Below are 14,976 nucleotides of genomic sequence, written 5' to 3' on the forward strand. Positions count from 1 at the left end.
AGGTCAGAGCCCTGTGGTGCTCAATCAGCTCTGCTAGCCATATGTTGCTGGGAAGGTACTAGGTTGTGCTAGGCTTCCTCAAATTTCCTTCCTGCTCATTAGTCCTGCCCTACCTTTTCTTCATCTTTATTCTAGGATCATTGTTCATTCTCTACTCAACCATGATTACAGAAAGAAAAGATGGAAGCTAAGAATCATCTTATAAAAAAAAATTAGTAAAATAGGAAAGGATGACTAATGATTAGAGTTGGACCTGCAGATTATTGGTGTCATTTGGTACCATGCAGCCATGGGGACAAACTACCTAAGTAAACAACCTCTGATCTTCCTAGCCATATGATTTTTGGCTAGCTGTTTAACCTCCCTGTGAAAGTTGGACAGGAATAGTGCCTAGCTTCAGAACTTGAAACAATGCAATGAAATTATATGTCAAAATGCTTTGCACAATACCTACCAACTAGCAAGAGCCTCCCTGGTAGTTATTAAATGAATTAAACTTAGGCCTCCTTCATGCCTTTGGAACTTCTAGAGAGTGAAATACCTGAAAAGCAGATTGTGAAGAAAAACTAGCTTCCAGGCAAAAAGCTTACCTGGCTAAAGTGGCCGCCATTACCTGAAGGAAGTTTCCTTCCTGAAGCAGTGGCCTCTCCTGCCTTTCTTCTCCCCACAGAAAAGGAAGTGATAAACTGGTGGTTTGTTTTTATTTAATATTCATTATTACTTTCTTGAACAGCCAAAAGACCAGTGACCCAAATGAGCCAGAATTCAGACTCCTTCTAGGCTGTCTAGTGGTCACTTTTGCACCAGAACAGAGACCCTCTGGGAGGGAAGGGGGAAGGAGGAATGGTCTCATTTCCCTGAGAAATAAATGAGGCCAAGAGGGCTGATGGCAAGCGTTGAGGTGTGCATTTACCACCAACAATGTTCTTGGGTCTTCAGTGAAGTTGCAAGATTGGGAGCTGTTTGGGGGGAGCGGGGGAGGGAGAAAGGTTTGTTATGAAAATGATCCTGAACAGCCAGAAAAGCTAGGAGCAAAACTGACCTCAAAGGATTTTAGCCTGGAGAATTGGAAGGAACACTTAGCTCCAAGTAGAAAAACACCTGGGAAACCAAGGATCCAAAGACTCATAGAAACGCTCATTTGGAACTGTCGGTGTTCCTTTCTACCAAAATTAAAACAACAGTATCTGTAACTCACTCCTTCACTAATTCTTTTCTCTCCCTTCTTCCACTTCCAGATCAAATTGACTCCAGGTCCTGGACTTCCAGCCCTCCTCTCCTCCTCTCCACCCATTGCAGGAGAGGAATGAGAGGACAAGAGGTGATTGGCTAGGTGAGAACAGCACCGCCCTGCTTATTTCCCTCCACCCCCTCCCTAGAGAAACAGCTGGAATGGGAAGTGGGGAGGGAAGCGGGGATTGGCTGAGTCAGTGGAAGGGTGTGGCTGAGGCGGCACAGGTGAAGCATTTACCTGTCCTGGTCAATCAGGAGGAGGTCAAAAGCAGAAGGGAAGAGGCCGGGAAGCCTTCGTCTCTGGCTCCATCTCTGCCCTTTGGAATAAAAGAGTATTTCTTTCCTGCCTTCAGCCCCCCAACTCATTGAAGGTAAGTTAATCACTAACCAACTGCTACTTATTCTGCAAGCGGAGGATGGGTTGTGGGGGGAGGCTGTGCAGAGCCACAGGATGTGGGGGTAGGCACAGGCTGCCCCTTTATACCCAGCTAAGGAGTTTCCTTGTTCTTCAAGGCTCCAAGTCCAGATGGTGAAGACCAGGACTGAGAGACATCTTTTCTTTTCCATTTACCTTCCTAGATTTAGTAAGCATCATTATACTATCATCAAGAAAGGAATATAGAGCAGGGTACAGTGTCTCACACCTATAATCCCAGCCCTCCAGAAGCAGAGAAAAGAGAATCATGACTTTGAGGCTACCTGGAGGAAAATCTGTCTCAGAAAGCCAAAAGAGGAAAATAGGTTTGCTTTGGAAATTTCCATCTCTGAGCAATGGGGGTTGAGTTATGATTTTGGAAGAGGTTAGAGTTGAGGGAATTAGAATAGGGCCCCACCAAGGTGAGCAGAGAGCCTTGGTTTTCCATTGCTTTAGTTACAGGAAAATTCTCCTGTGGCTTTATCAACTCAGTGTCTCTCTTTATTTAAATAAAAGGGTGCAGTGTGTGTCTGGCTGATCAGGGTGTTTGATAATGGGGCACACTGTGGGAAGGTGTGTGGAGTGTAAATTGTACTGGGTTGTTTGAGAGTCGATATGAGGTGTGGACATATTGAGAAACCTTCCATTCAGGCTGACAGATCATTTTATTTGGGGGGGGGGGGAGAATCCACAAATAATCTAGCAACCAGGTCAAATTGATTTGGGTTTCATGAGTTGATTTTCTAACTTGGCGTGGTCAAAGAACCAGACATTGGCGAAGGGAAAGCTACTTGGCTGTGTCAGGCCCTGCCCATATTTTACTTCTCAGCGGCATGTTGAGTCTGGTCCAAGTTCCAGGCCAAGTGGAGCTCAGGTAAAGGCACTGTGGCAGAGACCCTGGGAGGAGAACCAGCCCAGGATAGTGGTTTTGCTCTGGTGTCCCAGGTAGCAGTTTGTGTGGGAGGGGCTGGGTGTAGAAGTCTGAGAATTAAGTCAGCTCCTGTTGCCTAACAGGGGATTTAGCACTCTGATCTGATTTGGGTTGGTGTGTGTGTGTGTGTGTGTGTGTGTGTGTGTGTGTGTGTGTGTGTGTGTGTGTGTGTGTGTGTGTGTAAAACCAGTATCACAGTTTCAACTCAGAGTTTTATGCTTGCTAGGCAAGTACTCTACCACTTGTGCCACACCTCCTAGACATTTGTGCTTTAGGTCATTTCAGATTGGTCTTGGTTTTTGCCTAGGGCCAGCCTCAGACCAAAATTGTCCTATCTATGGCCTCTTGACTAGTTGGGATAACAGTCACACACCACTATGCCCAGCTTGTGCTTTGACATAGGGTTTTAATGATAGGGCTTTGGTTTGTTTGTTTGTTTGTTTGTTTTTTGTCCAGGCTTGCTTTCAACTGCAGTCCTCCAGATCTCTGTCTCCCATGTAGCTAGGACTTCACGCATGAACCATGATACCAGAAAGGGTATTAGCATTCTAACATCTAACTTTGCCTCCTTCTACTGCAGAGATGAAAAGTGGGAAGATTTCAGGACCAGGCTCCCAGAGCCTGGCACGTGAAGTCCTAGAAGATTATATTGATGGGGATTCTGGTCCTGAAAATAACAGTTTCAAGGCTCAGCTTTTCCCACAGGATCTGCGGGTTCCATAGATGGCACCTTGTCAGGTCTTTCCTTCCCTTCCTTCTTTCCTTCCTTCCTTCCTTCCTTCCTTCCTTCCTTCCTTCCTTCCTTCCTTCCTTCCTTCCTTCCTTCCTTCCTTCCTTTTCCTTTCCTTTCTTCCTTCCTTCTTTATTTCCTTTCCTTTCTGCCAGTACTGGGGCTTAAACTCAGGGCCTGTTTCTTTTTTTGCTCAAAGCTGGCACTTTACCACTTGAGCCATGCCTCCACTTTTAGCTTTTTAGTGGTTAATTAGAGAAAAGAGTCTCCTAGACTTTTCCTCTGCAGGCTGGCTTTGAACTACAATCCTCAGATCTTAGCCTTGTGAGTCGCTAAGGATTACAGGCGTGAGCTACCAGCTTCTCATGGCTCTTGGGTGCAAAGGGTGTTTCTACCCAGCCCTTCTCTCAAAACAATGGTGAAAGAGAAACTCTATTGTTGCTTCAACACACAGAGAAACTTGCCCAAGTGCTGATGGAGAGGGATGCACACACACTACATAGTTTAGTCTCTCTGGCATTCTTCTTAGGATGGTCTCTGGTTTAAGGCACATTTCTGGGTTATTAGCCCAAAGCAGAGGCCCTGGTCTAAGAAGAACAGCAGACCTCTCTGACTTCTAGGAAGAGAGGATGAATTCTTTAGCTATGAAGGTGGGCTTACAGGAGGAGGAAAGCAAGTGGGACCTGGTGTGGCTGAGTCTGTTTCAGCCAGCCTAGAATGGAGCTTGAGCCCTCTCCCACCACACCCACTTCACATGCCAGAGCTCCACATGCCATGCTTTTATTCTCTTCCAAGGCTTGGCTGGAATCAGGGGAGTAGTTAATATTTAATGTGTTTTGGGATGGGTGGCCCTCACTAAAGGCTGTGCATATTTCTTAACCCCTTCCCTCTTCCTCTTAAGTCCCCTCAAGAGGTCAAGGGTGAAAAGATTCCAAACTCACCTTGAATGCTTTGCTTGTTCCCCAGGCTCCTTATCAGGCAGAAATACCTCAGGTTTCGATGGCTACCTAGATACAGCCCACAGGTTTCAAGGTTGTAAAGCCAGTACAAGGAAACCATCTAGGTTGGATTGAGCTGGCGAGGAAGGGTGAAAAGGTGGGAGAAGGAAAGATGATGGCTATTCTTAGTATTTTACTGTTCAAACTCTACAAAGTAAGGATGCCTTAAGTGCCAGAACCCCAGGGCTTGCTTTGCTTGGAGGCTCAGACTGCTCTCTGCAGTGATTGTCTGACGTCTGAACTACGGTAGCATTTGGTTTATTGCTGTTCTCATGCTATAAACTGTTTGGGGCAATGGACTGACATGGAAGTACAAGGCTATATGAGATAAGACTTAAGGTGTAAAGCACAGGAAGAGAGTGATAGCCCAAAGACTTTCAGTAGTGGGTCAAGGATTGCCAACGAACTATTCTTGTTGTTTGTTGTTGGTTGTGGGCCTTGAACTCTGGGCCTAGGCTCTGACCTTGAGCTCCTTTGTTCAAGGCTAGTGCTCTACTACTTTGAGCCATATAGCTCTACTTCTGGTTTTCTAGTGGTTAATTGGAGGTAAGAGTCTCATGGACTTAACTGCCAGGACTGCCTTCAAACCATGATCCTCAGATCTCAGCCTCCTGAGTAGCTAGGGTTACGGGCATGAGCCATCAGTGCCCTGCTGGACTCTTCTTTAGGGTCCTATCCTCTGGCATTCCTTGAGCCACAGCTTTCCCTGGTGGGGTCATTCCTTATTTCTTATCAAGGAGTAATGAAAAGAGCTGTCTCATCTGTGAAGTTAAGGAAATCTCACAGGTTATTCTGAAGATCTGGTTAGCATTTCTGAGGGCATTTTGGAAGATATAGCATGCCATAGAATGAAGATAGCATCAGATGGAACTGTGGGGAAGGGAGGACGCATGTGAGCATGCACATGCAGCTCCTGATGCTGGAACTCAAGACTGGGCACTGTCCCTGAGCTTGCTTTTAGTGCTCAAAGCTAGCAAGATCTACTTCCTGTTTTTTGTTTTGTTTTGGGGTTTTTTTTTTTGGTGGTTGATTGGAGGTAAGAGTCTTACAGACTTTGCTCAGCCTGGCTTTGAACCAAGATTCTCAGATCTCAGCCTCCTCCAGAGTAGCTAGGATTACAGGCGTGAGCCACCTGGTGCCTGGCTAACATACAGAGTTTTAGGAAGCAGACGCACCCCTGCTGTGTGTGTCTCTTCTAGCTGCTTCAGGCTCTGAAATGAGAGAGGTGATGGGCAGTCCTGGGAGGAAGGGAGGCCGGCCAGCCTTGGCAAAGCACGAAGCGTATGGGGAAAAGTAAGGGCTGTCATTTTCTTTGAAAGTAAGAGGCAGCATTCAGAGAGAATATGACAGTAATTTTAGCAAGTCACCTGAAATGTTTATTGCCACAATTTTACATTTGAAGAAAACTGGAGCCCCCGACTGGATGCTGGGATCAACCCTGACTTTTTGAAAACAATACCTTTTCCTTATACAGTTGAACAACACACCAGCGCCTACTGAGTGATCATAAAGGATAACTGAAAACATTCCCCAAATTCCACTGAGCCATTTATTCTCTGGGAAATAATAATTTTTTTAAAAAGCTCGCAATAATAGGTTAGAAGCTAAGAGGCAGCCTTTTGGCAGTTTTACCCAGTAGACCCAGGAGGAGATGACTAGTGTTTGAATGCCTTCTCTGTGCCTAAGCTTAGGAGCTAGGATACCCTTTGCACACTAGCCTCAACCCTACATAGCATGTTAGGAATGGGTTAGCACTCGCTGAACGTGAACAGTCACTAATGACGCACATGGCTTGGATGGCTGAACTTCATCCACATTTCTCATGGACCTATTGCTTTGAGTTCTAGATACTGAGGAACTGATCTCATAAGAAAACCCTAAGAGCTCTGTTCCTTCAGGCCTTTTTGGTGTCTCTGCTCCTCTGGTCCCCTCCTTATCTCTTGAAAGACTTCAGTTTTATGAATCACATGTGGCTAGCTCGTTAGGGAATCTTTTCTTTCATTTCCCCTATGTTCTGTCACTTTCTTCTTCCCCCATTTGAGGGGCTCCTCCCTATCAAATGAGCCAGAAAAGGAGCCCCATGAGGGCTTATTGCCAGCACTATAGGATTAGAAGGCTGACTCACCCTACCCTGCGCAAACCTCAGTGTTGGCACTGGATAGAACTATTGACTCAAAGCCAAAGGGATTTCTAGCCTTGCCTTCAAAGCTTCAAGTCCTCAGATCTCAAATAGAATGCCCCACCCCCAGGACATTTAACCTAACATAGGAGAGTAGAGGAGATAGTTAAACCATAACATGATGTTATGGGGAAAATATGGATTCAGAATCAAATAAACTTTATTGTAATTCTAGCTCTTGCCCTACTTTCTGTTTGGCCTTGGAACTGGCCCTTGATCAAAATTGCTTTAGGATTTTATGTGACATAGAAGTGTCACCCTTGGTCCACCCAATTGTCACAGACCTACGAAACTGTTCAGGACTTTCAGGGATACCATGGACTTCCTTTGTCATTATGATTGTCATGGTAGGCTTGAAAATCTTCCTTAAGGGAGGACTCTACATAGGACATTTTTCTTACTCATCTGACATAGGCTAGGGAGCTTTGTTGGGATGTAGGGGGGAAATTAGGTTTGTGACAATGTTTGCAGGTGCCATGATCCACAGCTCCAGGTATGATGTTGAAGAGATTGACTGTTACAGCGACTGACAATTACTAAGCCATGTGCTGCACACAATGATATATGTATTGTTTTCTTTTTTTTCCTTTGTGGTAGTGGAGTTTGAACTCAAAGATTTACATTTACAAGGCAGGCACTCTGCCACTTGGGCCACACCTCCAGCCCTTTTTGGTTATTTTTGCCATAAGATCTCATTTTTTTTTTTTGCCCAGACTGTGACATCTACTTATAATTCCCACATATTTGAGATGACAGATACATGCCATCACATACCTATCTTCTTCTATTGAGATATGGGGTCTTAAAAATGATTTTTGTCTGACCTGGCTTGGAACTGTGATCCTACAGATCTCAGCCTCCCAAGTAATGTGGGAGGACATGCGTACCTCACATCCAACCATTGTTTGTTTCACTAACTTGGAAAAGGCTGGTTTCAAATCCACGTTTTCCCAATCTCTGCCTCCTCAGTAGTCAGGATCACAGGCATGAGCTGCCAGTGCCTAGACTATATAAAGTGATTTACATGGAATACTTCATTATATTCTTATGACGTCTAGTGAAGTAGGTCCTGATCTTTCTCTCAAGCATATGGTTCCCCATTTTACCAATGTCTTGTTTCATGGCTGTTGGTATAGCTCAGATGGTAGATTTCCAGCCTTTGAGTGAAAGCACTAAACACTGAGTTCAAGTCCCAGCCCTGGAAGAAGAAGAAGAAAAAAGACAACCCTAAACTCTTATTTCCCTTCCTTTCAGTTTAATTCCATCCTAGATGGATCTTGTATTTTTCTTACCCACTATAACAACCATAGTTATTCATTTTAAGTATTTACTGCCAACAGAGCTCTGTTCTTCTCTCAATTAATCCTTCCATTAACCCTATTTGTTGAGGAAAAAAACAGTTTGTGAGAGTAGTTTGCCTCAAGACAAGTAACTGTAAATGGCTCAACTGGTATTTGAACCCAGGCCCAACTGCAACCAGAACCCAAGCTATGTATTGTTTTGAGTAAGGAAAATGTTAGGCTCACCAGGTTAAGCTCCCTGGTTCAGAAGGGAGAGGGGGAAACAAACAAAGAGAAGGGATGGAAATTCTTTTCTGACCAGCCTGCCTCTCCAGCACCTGAGTGCGTCTTCTTGCATGTGATGGAGCCTTATGTGTCCTTCCATGCAGGCTGGAAGGGGTTTGGTTCATGGCCGTCCATGGCCCACCTTCCAGCTCTCTGCTTGCTTGGTGTCTTTGTCTCCACGCTGGCCCAGGGCCTTGGCTCACACGTGGCTTTGATTCTTCTTTTTTCAGGCCCAGCTTGGGACATTCTTCACTTCCCTTCGCTTCCCCTCTGGGAGCCCCTTTCAGCACCCCTGCACCTTGCTTCGGGCGATGCCTGAGAGGGAGCTGTGGCCAGCGGGGCCCGGCTCAGAACCCGTGACCCGCGTCGGCAGCTGTGACAGCATGATGAGCGCCACCTCCAGCCGCTCTGGATCTGTACGTACTCCCTCCTGCGACCTGGCTGGCGTTCTGCACACCTGCCCTGCCCTGCCCTGCCCTGCCTTGCTCTGCTCTGCCGCCCATCATCACTGTACTTCTCTTTCACCCCCCCCTCTTCAGCAAGTGAATCACAACATCAGTGGACATGTTCTGCCTCTGAGTCACCCCTGGTTCTATGGAGAATGGGGTAAGATGGCCTCGGAGAGTGATAAACACTAGTGAGACTTTGCCCCAAATGTCATTCGGTGGAGAAGGTTGAGCTGGGGAAAGGAGCAGGCTATGATCTGACATCAAGGTAGAAACTAAACAGCAGGGCCTTGAAGCTCGTGGACTCTTGAAGTGATGTCATGCACAGCATTACTTCTGTCTTTTACAAAGATCAAAGAGAATATAGAAATTCGATGCTTAAGTTCTGGATGCAAACAGATCTGGGTTTTCTGCTTATAAGCAGATGACCTCATTTCTCTGAGCTTCTTTCTCCTTGGTTTTAAAATGGGGATAATGTATTTTTATTAGTATCTTTAAGTAGTTGTACGAAGGGATCTCAATTGAACATGTCTGGGTGATTGTGGTCACCTTTAAATCATTCCCCCCATCTATCTCAACCCCACCCATCCAAAATGGGCATGGCATTAACACATAGGGTTTTTGGAGGGAGTTAATGGGAGACAGACAAAGAACATAGCACTTGTCTCTATATAACAAACAAACAAGCAAACAAACAAAAACAGCCCATCCAGGAGCAGATCCAGAAAGTCACTGTGAGTTTGGACTAACATGTAATAAACTGTAATTTCCATAGGCTTGTGGTAGAGCTGGTATGAAAGAATAAATCTGTCCTATATTCCAATGGTGAAACTAGAGAAATGAAACTGCTTTATAGTCTCTAGAAGTATTTAAAAACTTAGGATTAGGGTCTCTATTGAATGTCAAGGATGCTTAATATAACCCAGGGTCTCAGGCATGCAAGGCAAGCGCTCTACCACTGAGTCACCTTCCCAGCAAGGATGCTTAATATAGTTAGTGGACTTTGTTGGTTTTTGTTGTTGTTGTTTAGTTCTTGTGCTGGTATGGGGGCTTAAACTCAGGGCATTGTGCTCTTACACTCAAGGCTGGCACTTTACCACTTGAGCTGCATTCCCACTTTCTAGTTAATGGATGCTGACACATGAAAATGGAGTAGGAGAAGCAACACACACACACACACACACACACACACACACACACACACACAGAACAGATAATCTACCCAAAATTTTGTTTTTTTGACACAACAAGACAGAGACACAGAAACATCTTCTTGTTTCTGCTAGACAGAAGCCAGCATATATAGTGACATTCTACTGGACACAGAATGTGACAGGGATGAAGGGTTTCAAAGTGAATCTTCCACAGAGGAAAAGTTGAGAGTTGATTTATTACATTTTAGGAGGAAGAAGGCAGTAAGAAGGTCTTTGTTCAGGAAAAGCCAAGATCTGTATTGGAGGCTTTCCTTGACATGTGAGGATGCAGTCAGTCATGTGATTTAAGGGGTGGGTTAAAAATCATAAAACCTTCCCTGAGATGCATTGTACTCATAATCTAACTTGTACAACTACTTAACAAATCAACACCTTCCCTGGCCATGGTTGCACAGCTGGAGAATATCTTTTCTGAAGTGTTCCATAACAGGAAAAGAGGTGGAGGTGCTAATAAAGAAGGTGCAGATCAAGTTTCCTATCATCCTGTTTTTCCTTTTGGGGTTTTCCTTCAACCTCCTTCTTTGAAAAGCAACTTTTCCATCCATCTTCCTCTCCTGGCAGGAGATGGGCAGAAACATTACAGAGGGCCACAGTATCTTCCAAATATCCCTTTCTGCTTTTTCATAATGAAGCAGATCTTCTTTAATGCCTATGAATGTTAACTCTAAATTCCTTTCTCCTCCCACCAATTCATCTGGGTTCTTCACCCCCTTAAGTCAATATTTGTTGAATCTGTACACTCACCTGAGTGTCAGCTAGAGCCAAACACCATCAAGAAAGTAAATACACAAGGGGAAAAGAATCCTGGGTGGAATGTACTCCAAAGTCAAATATAAAGTGTTCAGTGAGATTATCTGTGACTGGTCATGCCACTGTGAACAGTGGCCTGGCAGCCGGTCACTGGCCACATTTCCTGTTTGCCCTCATATTGTCCTTGACATACCAGAGCAAGTATGCAGAAGTACTTTGAAAAATTAAGTGTAATGTTCAAGTTTCAGGTCAAACCACCTTCTTGGCTATGTAGTTTGGTGGTCAGTCAGAGACATACACCTTAAAATACTTGGCAGAGGTCACCCAGAATTAGAATTAGAAGTTGGAACTGCTTCTCATCTGTACCCCTTGTGAGTTCTATCCAAGTCTGACCAAGAGTAAGGCCCCTGGCCTTCTGCAGTACCTACCCTCCAGGGCTGGATACTGGCAAGGCCATCAGCCTGATGATCTCCCCTCTCTCTGATGCCCACAGTTTCCTGAAGCAGCTCTACCAGGTTTGCAGAAGAGCACCAAGGAAAGGTTACCAGCTCTTCAGCATTCTTTCCCCATAGCAAGGTGGTTCTCAGGCCCCGCCAGTTTCTACAAGAGCTCCCTCTCACAACTCCCTCTCCTGTAGACTGACAGCTACGACTTCCTGTCTGCTGAAGAGAAGGAGTGTCTGCTCTTCCTGGAGGAAACCATTGGCTCCTTGGATGCTGAGGCAGACAGTGGACTGTCCACGGACGAGTCTGAGCCAGCCGGCACTCCTCGAGGTTTCAGACCACTGCCTGTCACTCAGCAGACTCCCCAGGGTAAGATGGATTATGGGAGCAAACCCCAGAAAGCCAGTGCCTCTTCCCGGCCACTTCCCCCTTCCTCTGCCTATGGTGACAGATGACAGAAGAAACTCTGCACTCTTCCTGACTGGAGTAAAGCCTATTTGTGGCTTAAAGGGAAGAAGGGAGCACCACAAGCTAGCTTCAGCGGCTTGGGATGGGGAGGGACTCAGGAAGGGGTGGGTGATTGGCCTTAGAGAGACTGAGTCAGCCTCAGGAGCTAATCTGGGTGAACCAGAGGACAAGGCTGCAAGAGATAAGAAGAAGGAAGGGCTCCTGAGCTGCAGGTGGGGGTGCCTCCAGGCCCTTGTTAGAGAGAGGGCATTGAGCTCAAGATTAGTGGAAGGGGACAGAGTGATACACAAGTATGGGTGTGTGGAGAACTTTACTCCTGAGGACAATCCCACTGGTATCAGGGCTACCATTGTTCATTCAACCACTGAACAAATATTTATTAGCAATGCCTTAGACCTTCCCTGGGGTAGATTGTAAATGAGGACATGGGACTTGCACTGATTCTGGAAGCCAACCGCCGAGTCCAGTGAGCCTTAGGCACCTGCCACACTTGCTGCAAAGGCAAAACACTACATTTGTCTCTTCCTGGAGCAGGTGTCATTGCACCTTGCTATTCCAGAGTGGTCCAGCTGCTCACAGAAAGTGAGAGCAGAAGGCAGATGTCTGGCCAAGAGCAAGTGATTCCACTGGACATAGTTATCTGGGAGCCCCCAGGTCGCTAGAAGGAACCATCCCAAGTCGCTCCCCAACTTTAGAGAGTCTGTAGAAAGTTGGGAGAGCCTGAGGCAAGGATGTGCAACAATCAAAGAACCAACCTTCCCCCTGAACATTCTGAAAATCCCTCAGCCCCAAAGGACTGATATTCTATTGATGTAGACAGTATCCAGACAAGAGTACTTTCCTTTAAAAGCAAAGAAAGCCCCCTACCCCCCTAAAAAGTCCTGCTCACTGCTCATTGCGGGAAGAGAGTTCAGGAAGTGCTCGCATTTCCCTCTACAACAGGGCTCTCTCACTTTTGCCCACTCTCTCTGATCCTCCCAGGAAAGCCGGAGGCATCGCTCACTCAGCAAGGACCGGAGCCAAGGAGAGTGACCTTGTCCCCTTCATCCCATCCTCCTGAGCCTCCAAGCCTGGGCCTCCGGTCAGGCTCCTACAGCCTCCCCAGAAACATCCACATTGGCAGAAACCAGAACCTCAAGAAAAGCCCGGCCCAGACTAACGGCCACTTCCCCAGAGCCGAACCCAGGAAAGAGCAGCTCAGCCAAGTACAGGCCAGCCCCTGGGGGGCTGCTCTAGACCTGGACGTGCTGCTCATTCCCCCGCCAGAGGCTTTCCAGGACACACAGCCAGTGCAGCGCAGGACACACAGTCTGCCAAAGGGGCCAGGAGGGCAGAGCCACCCACTGCCCTCATCCCTCAGCTCCCAGAAGAGAGAGCAGAGTTCAGAAGCCATGTCCCAGCCAGCCAGCGGGAAAGGCTCACTGGGGGACCCAGGACAACCATCAGGGCCTCCTCCTGCCCCGGCCTCTCAGAATGCGGCTCCCGGCTCATCAGGAGCTGACCCGCAGGCTGGACCAGCTTCCCTTACCGCTCCAAAGCCCCGGAAACTGCCACCTAACATCGTTCTGAAGAGCAGCCGGAGCAGTTTCCACAGCCAGCCCCAGCACTTGCTGGCCCGCCACACAGAGGCCCGAGACTCCAACCCGGCCTCCTCTTCTCTGCAAGAGCAGAGGAAAGCACGCAGGGAGGCCCTGGAGAAGCTGGGGCTGCCCCAGGACCAAGAAGAATGGGGCTCCCGTGGGAGCAAGATGATGACGACCCTGGGACTCAAGGAGGCTCCGAGGCCTGGCCAAGCCTCAGCCTCAGCCCAGCCAGCAGCTCCAGCTCTGGTCCCTCCAGCGACTGCGTCTGGAGCAAAGGCTCCAGCTTCAGCATGGGGGCCTTGGCCAGGGAAGGCTCCTCCAGCCCCGGGGTCCTTTCCAAGCAAGGCTCCTATTCCAGAACCCACCCAGGGGAAAGTGGCAGCTGCTAAATCCATGCCGATTCCTATCCCGGCAACTGCAAAGACCAAGAGCCCCCTGCCTCAATCAAAGCCAGGCTCGGGCCTAATGCTCCAGGAGAGCAGCATCCCCGGCCTGAGGCAGATGAGCTTCAAGTCTAACACTCTGGAGCGCTCAGGCGTGGGGCTGAGCAGCTACCTCACAGCTGAGAAAGACCCTGGCCCCCAAACCAGCAAGTCACTGGGGAAGGACTCCTTCTTGGACAAGACTTCCCCCAATGTCTTGCGAAATTCCCGGCCCCGGCCTGCCTCCTTGGGCACTGGGAAAGACTTTGCCAGTATCCAGGTGGGAAAGATGGCTGACCTGGAGCGAGGCCAGAATCCCAAACGCCTGCCCTACCAAGGCCAGAGCCGTGACAAGCTCCCGAGACCCCCCTGTGTCAGCGTCAAGATCTCCCCGAAGGGTGTCCCTGATGGACACAGGAGGGAGGCGCTGAAGAAGCTGGGCTTGCTGAAGGAGTAGACCTCGCCCACCCGGGCCACCAGCTCTGTCCCAACAAAAGACGTGGCTCTGCCTAGCAGCTTTGCAACCTTGCAGCTCTGCAACCTTGCAGCTCAGGACTGAGGCAGGGGCCTGACCTCTCTCAGATGCACTCCGCCCTCCAAGGGGAAGAGAGGGAGAGACTTGACGCCAATATATATTCAGAGTGGTTGTACCACTGAGTGCCTGCACTGATCACCCTGAAGATGAGTTGTACAAGTGTGTATGTGTAATACAGGATATATATATATATATATGTATATGTATGTATATACATATCTATATATATACACATATATATATGTCACTGACTATTTATAAACCACAAAAGTCATTGCTCAGAGTTCTAGTCTTGCTGGAGATTTTCTTATACAGGGTAGAGTTTATCCTACTTCAGAATAGAGAGGATGGGAAAGGAGAGAGCTTGAGAAGAAAAGTCAGATGAGATGATGGATGTGTTAGTAATGTGCACTGTACTGTGCACTAAAGAAAAAGGTCATGTGAAATACAGAACCTTGCGCTAGGAGACGGGCTCATGCTGACTGGATCACTCTCTCCGTTGGACTTCCTGGACGAGGCCTGGGCCCCCGGAGCTGGTTGGTTATCTCTTCCCCCGCTGCCTCCTCGGTATCACCAGTCCCAGCACAGACCTGTCCCTGGGACTGAAGCTCTTCATTCATTGATAGCAGAGTAGCTCTCCTTGATCTGAGAAGACAGGATAAATGAGTGCACGGTCGCTCCTCTGCCTCTACCCCCAGAGTCCTTGTTCATGGGGTGGCAAAAGCAAAATAAACTGTGCCACAGTCCATGACTGCTGTGGTCTATGACTCTGCTGTTCCTATTCTTCCTGTGCTCTGCCTCCCTGTCTCATGCTTGAGGGTGGGATAATGATGAGATAGAAGCACAGTTCACAAACTCTATTTCTGATGAACTAGCAAAAAGCCAGGGTAGAGCTGTGGCTCAAGTGGTAGAGCTCCAGCCTTGATTGCTTGGTATAAGACCATTTTCAGGAATGTTTCCCTGCTGTAATAAGTTCCAAAGATGGAAAATCAACCTGACACAGGCTGTCATGGTGGAGAGGAATCCTGAACAAAGCTCCCAACTTGGGGAGATAATCATTGATG

The 14,976-nt window shown here is 47.5% G+C and overlaps 1 protein-coding gene across 1 annotated transcript; it reads left to right on the forward strand.

Moving 5' to 3' along the window:
- The first annotated feature begins 1,522 nt into the window (after positions 1-1,522).
- Positions 1,523-14,658, forward strand: LOC138831433 (specifically androgen-regulated gene protein-like). Its single transcript, XM_070028511.1, has 4 exons — positions 1,523-1,604; positions 8,282-8,467; positions 11,099-11,273; positions 12,354-14,658. The coding sequence occupies exons 2-4, from the start codon at positions 8,363-8,365 to the stop codon at positions 13,832-13,834; spliced, it is 1,761 nt and encodes a 586-aa protein (XP_069884612.1). The 5' UTR covers positions 1,523-1,604; positions 8,282-8,362; the 3' UTR covers positions 13,835-14,658.
- Positions 14,659-14,976: the final 318 nt, after the last annotated feature.

The sequence above is a fragment of the Dipodomys merriami genome, unplaced genomic scaffold, assembly GCF_024711535.1.
Source record: "Dipodomys merriami isolate MVZ:Mamm:240054 unplaced genomic scaffold, mDipMer1.0.p SCAF_1957, whole genome shotgun sequence".
NCBI lineage: Eukaryota > Metazoa > Chordata > Mammalia > Rodentia > Heteromyidae > Dipodomys > Dipodomys merriami.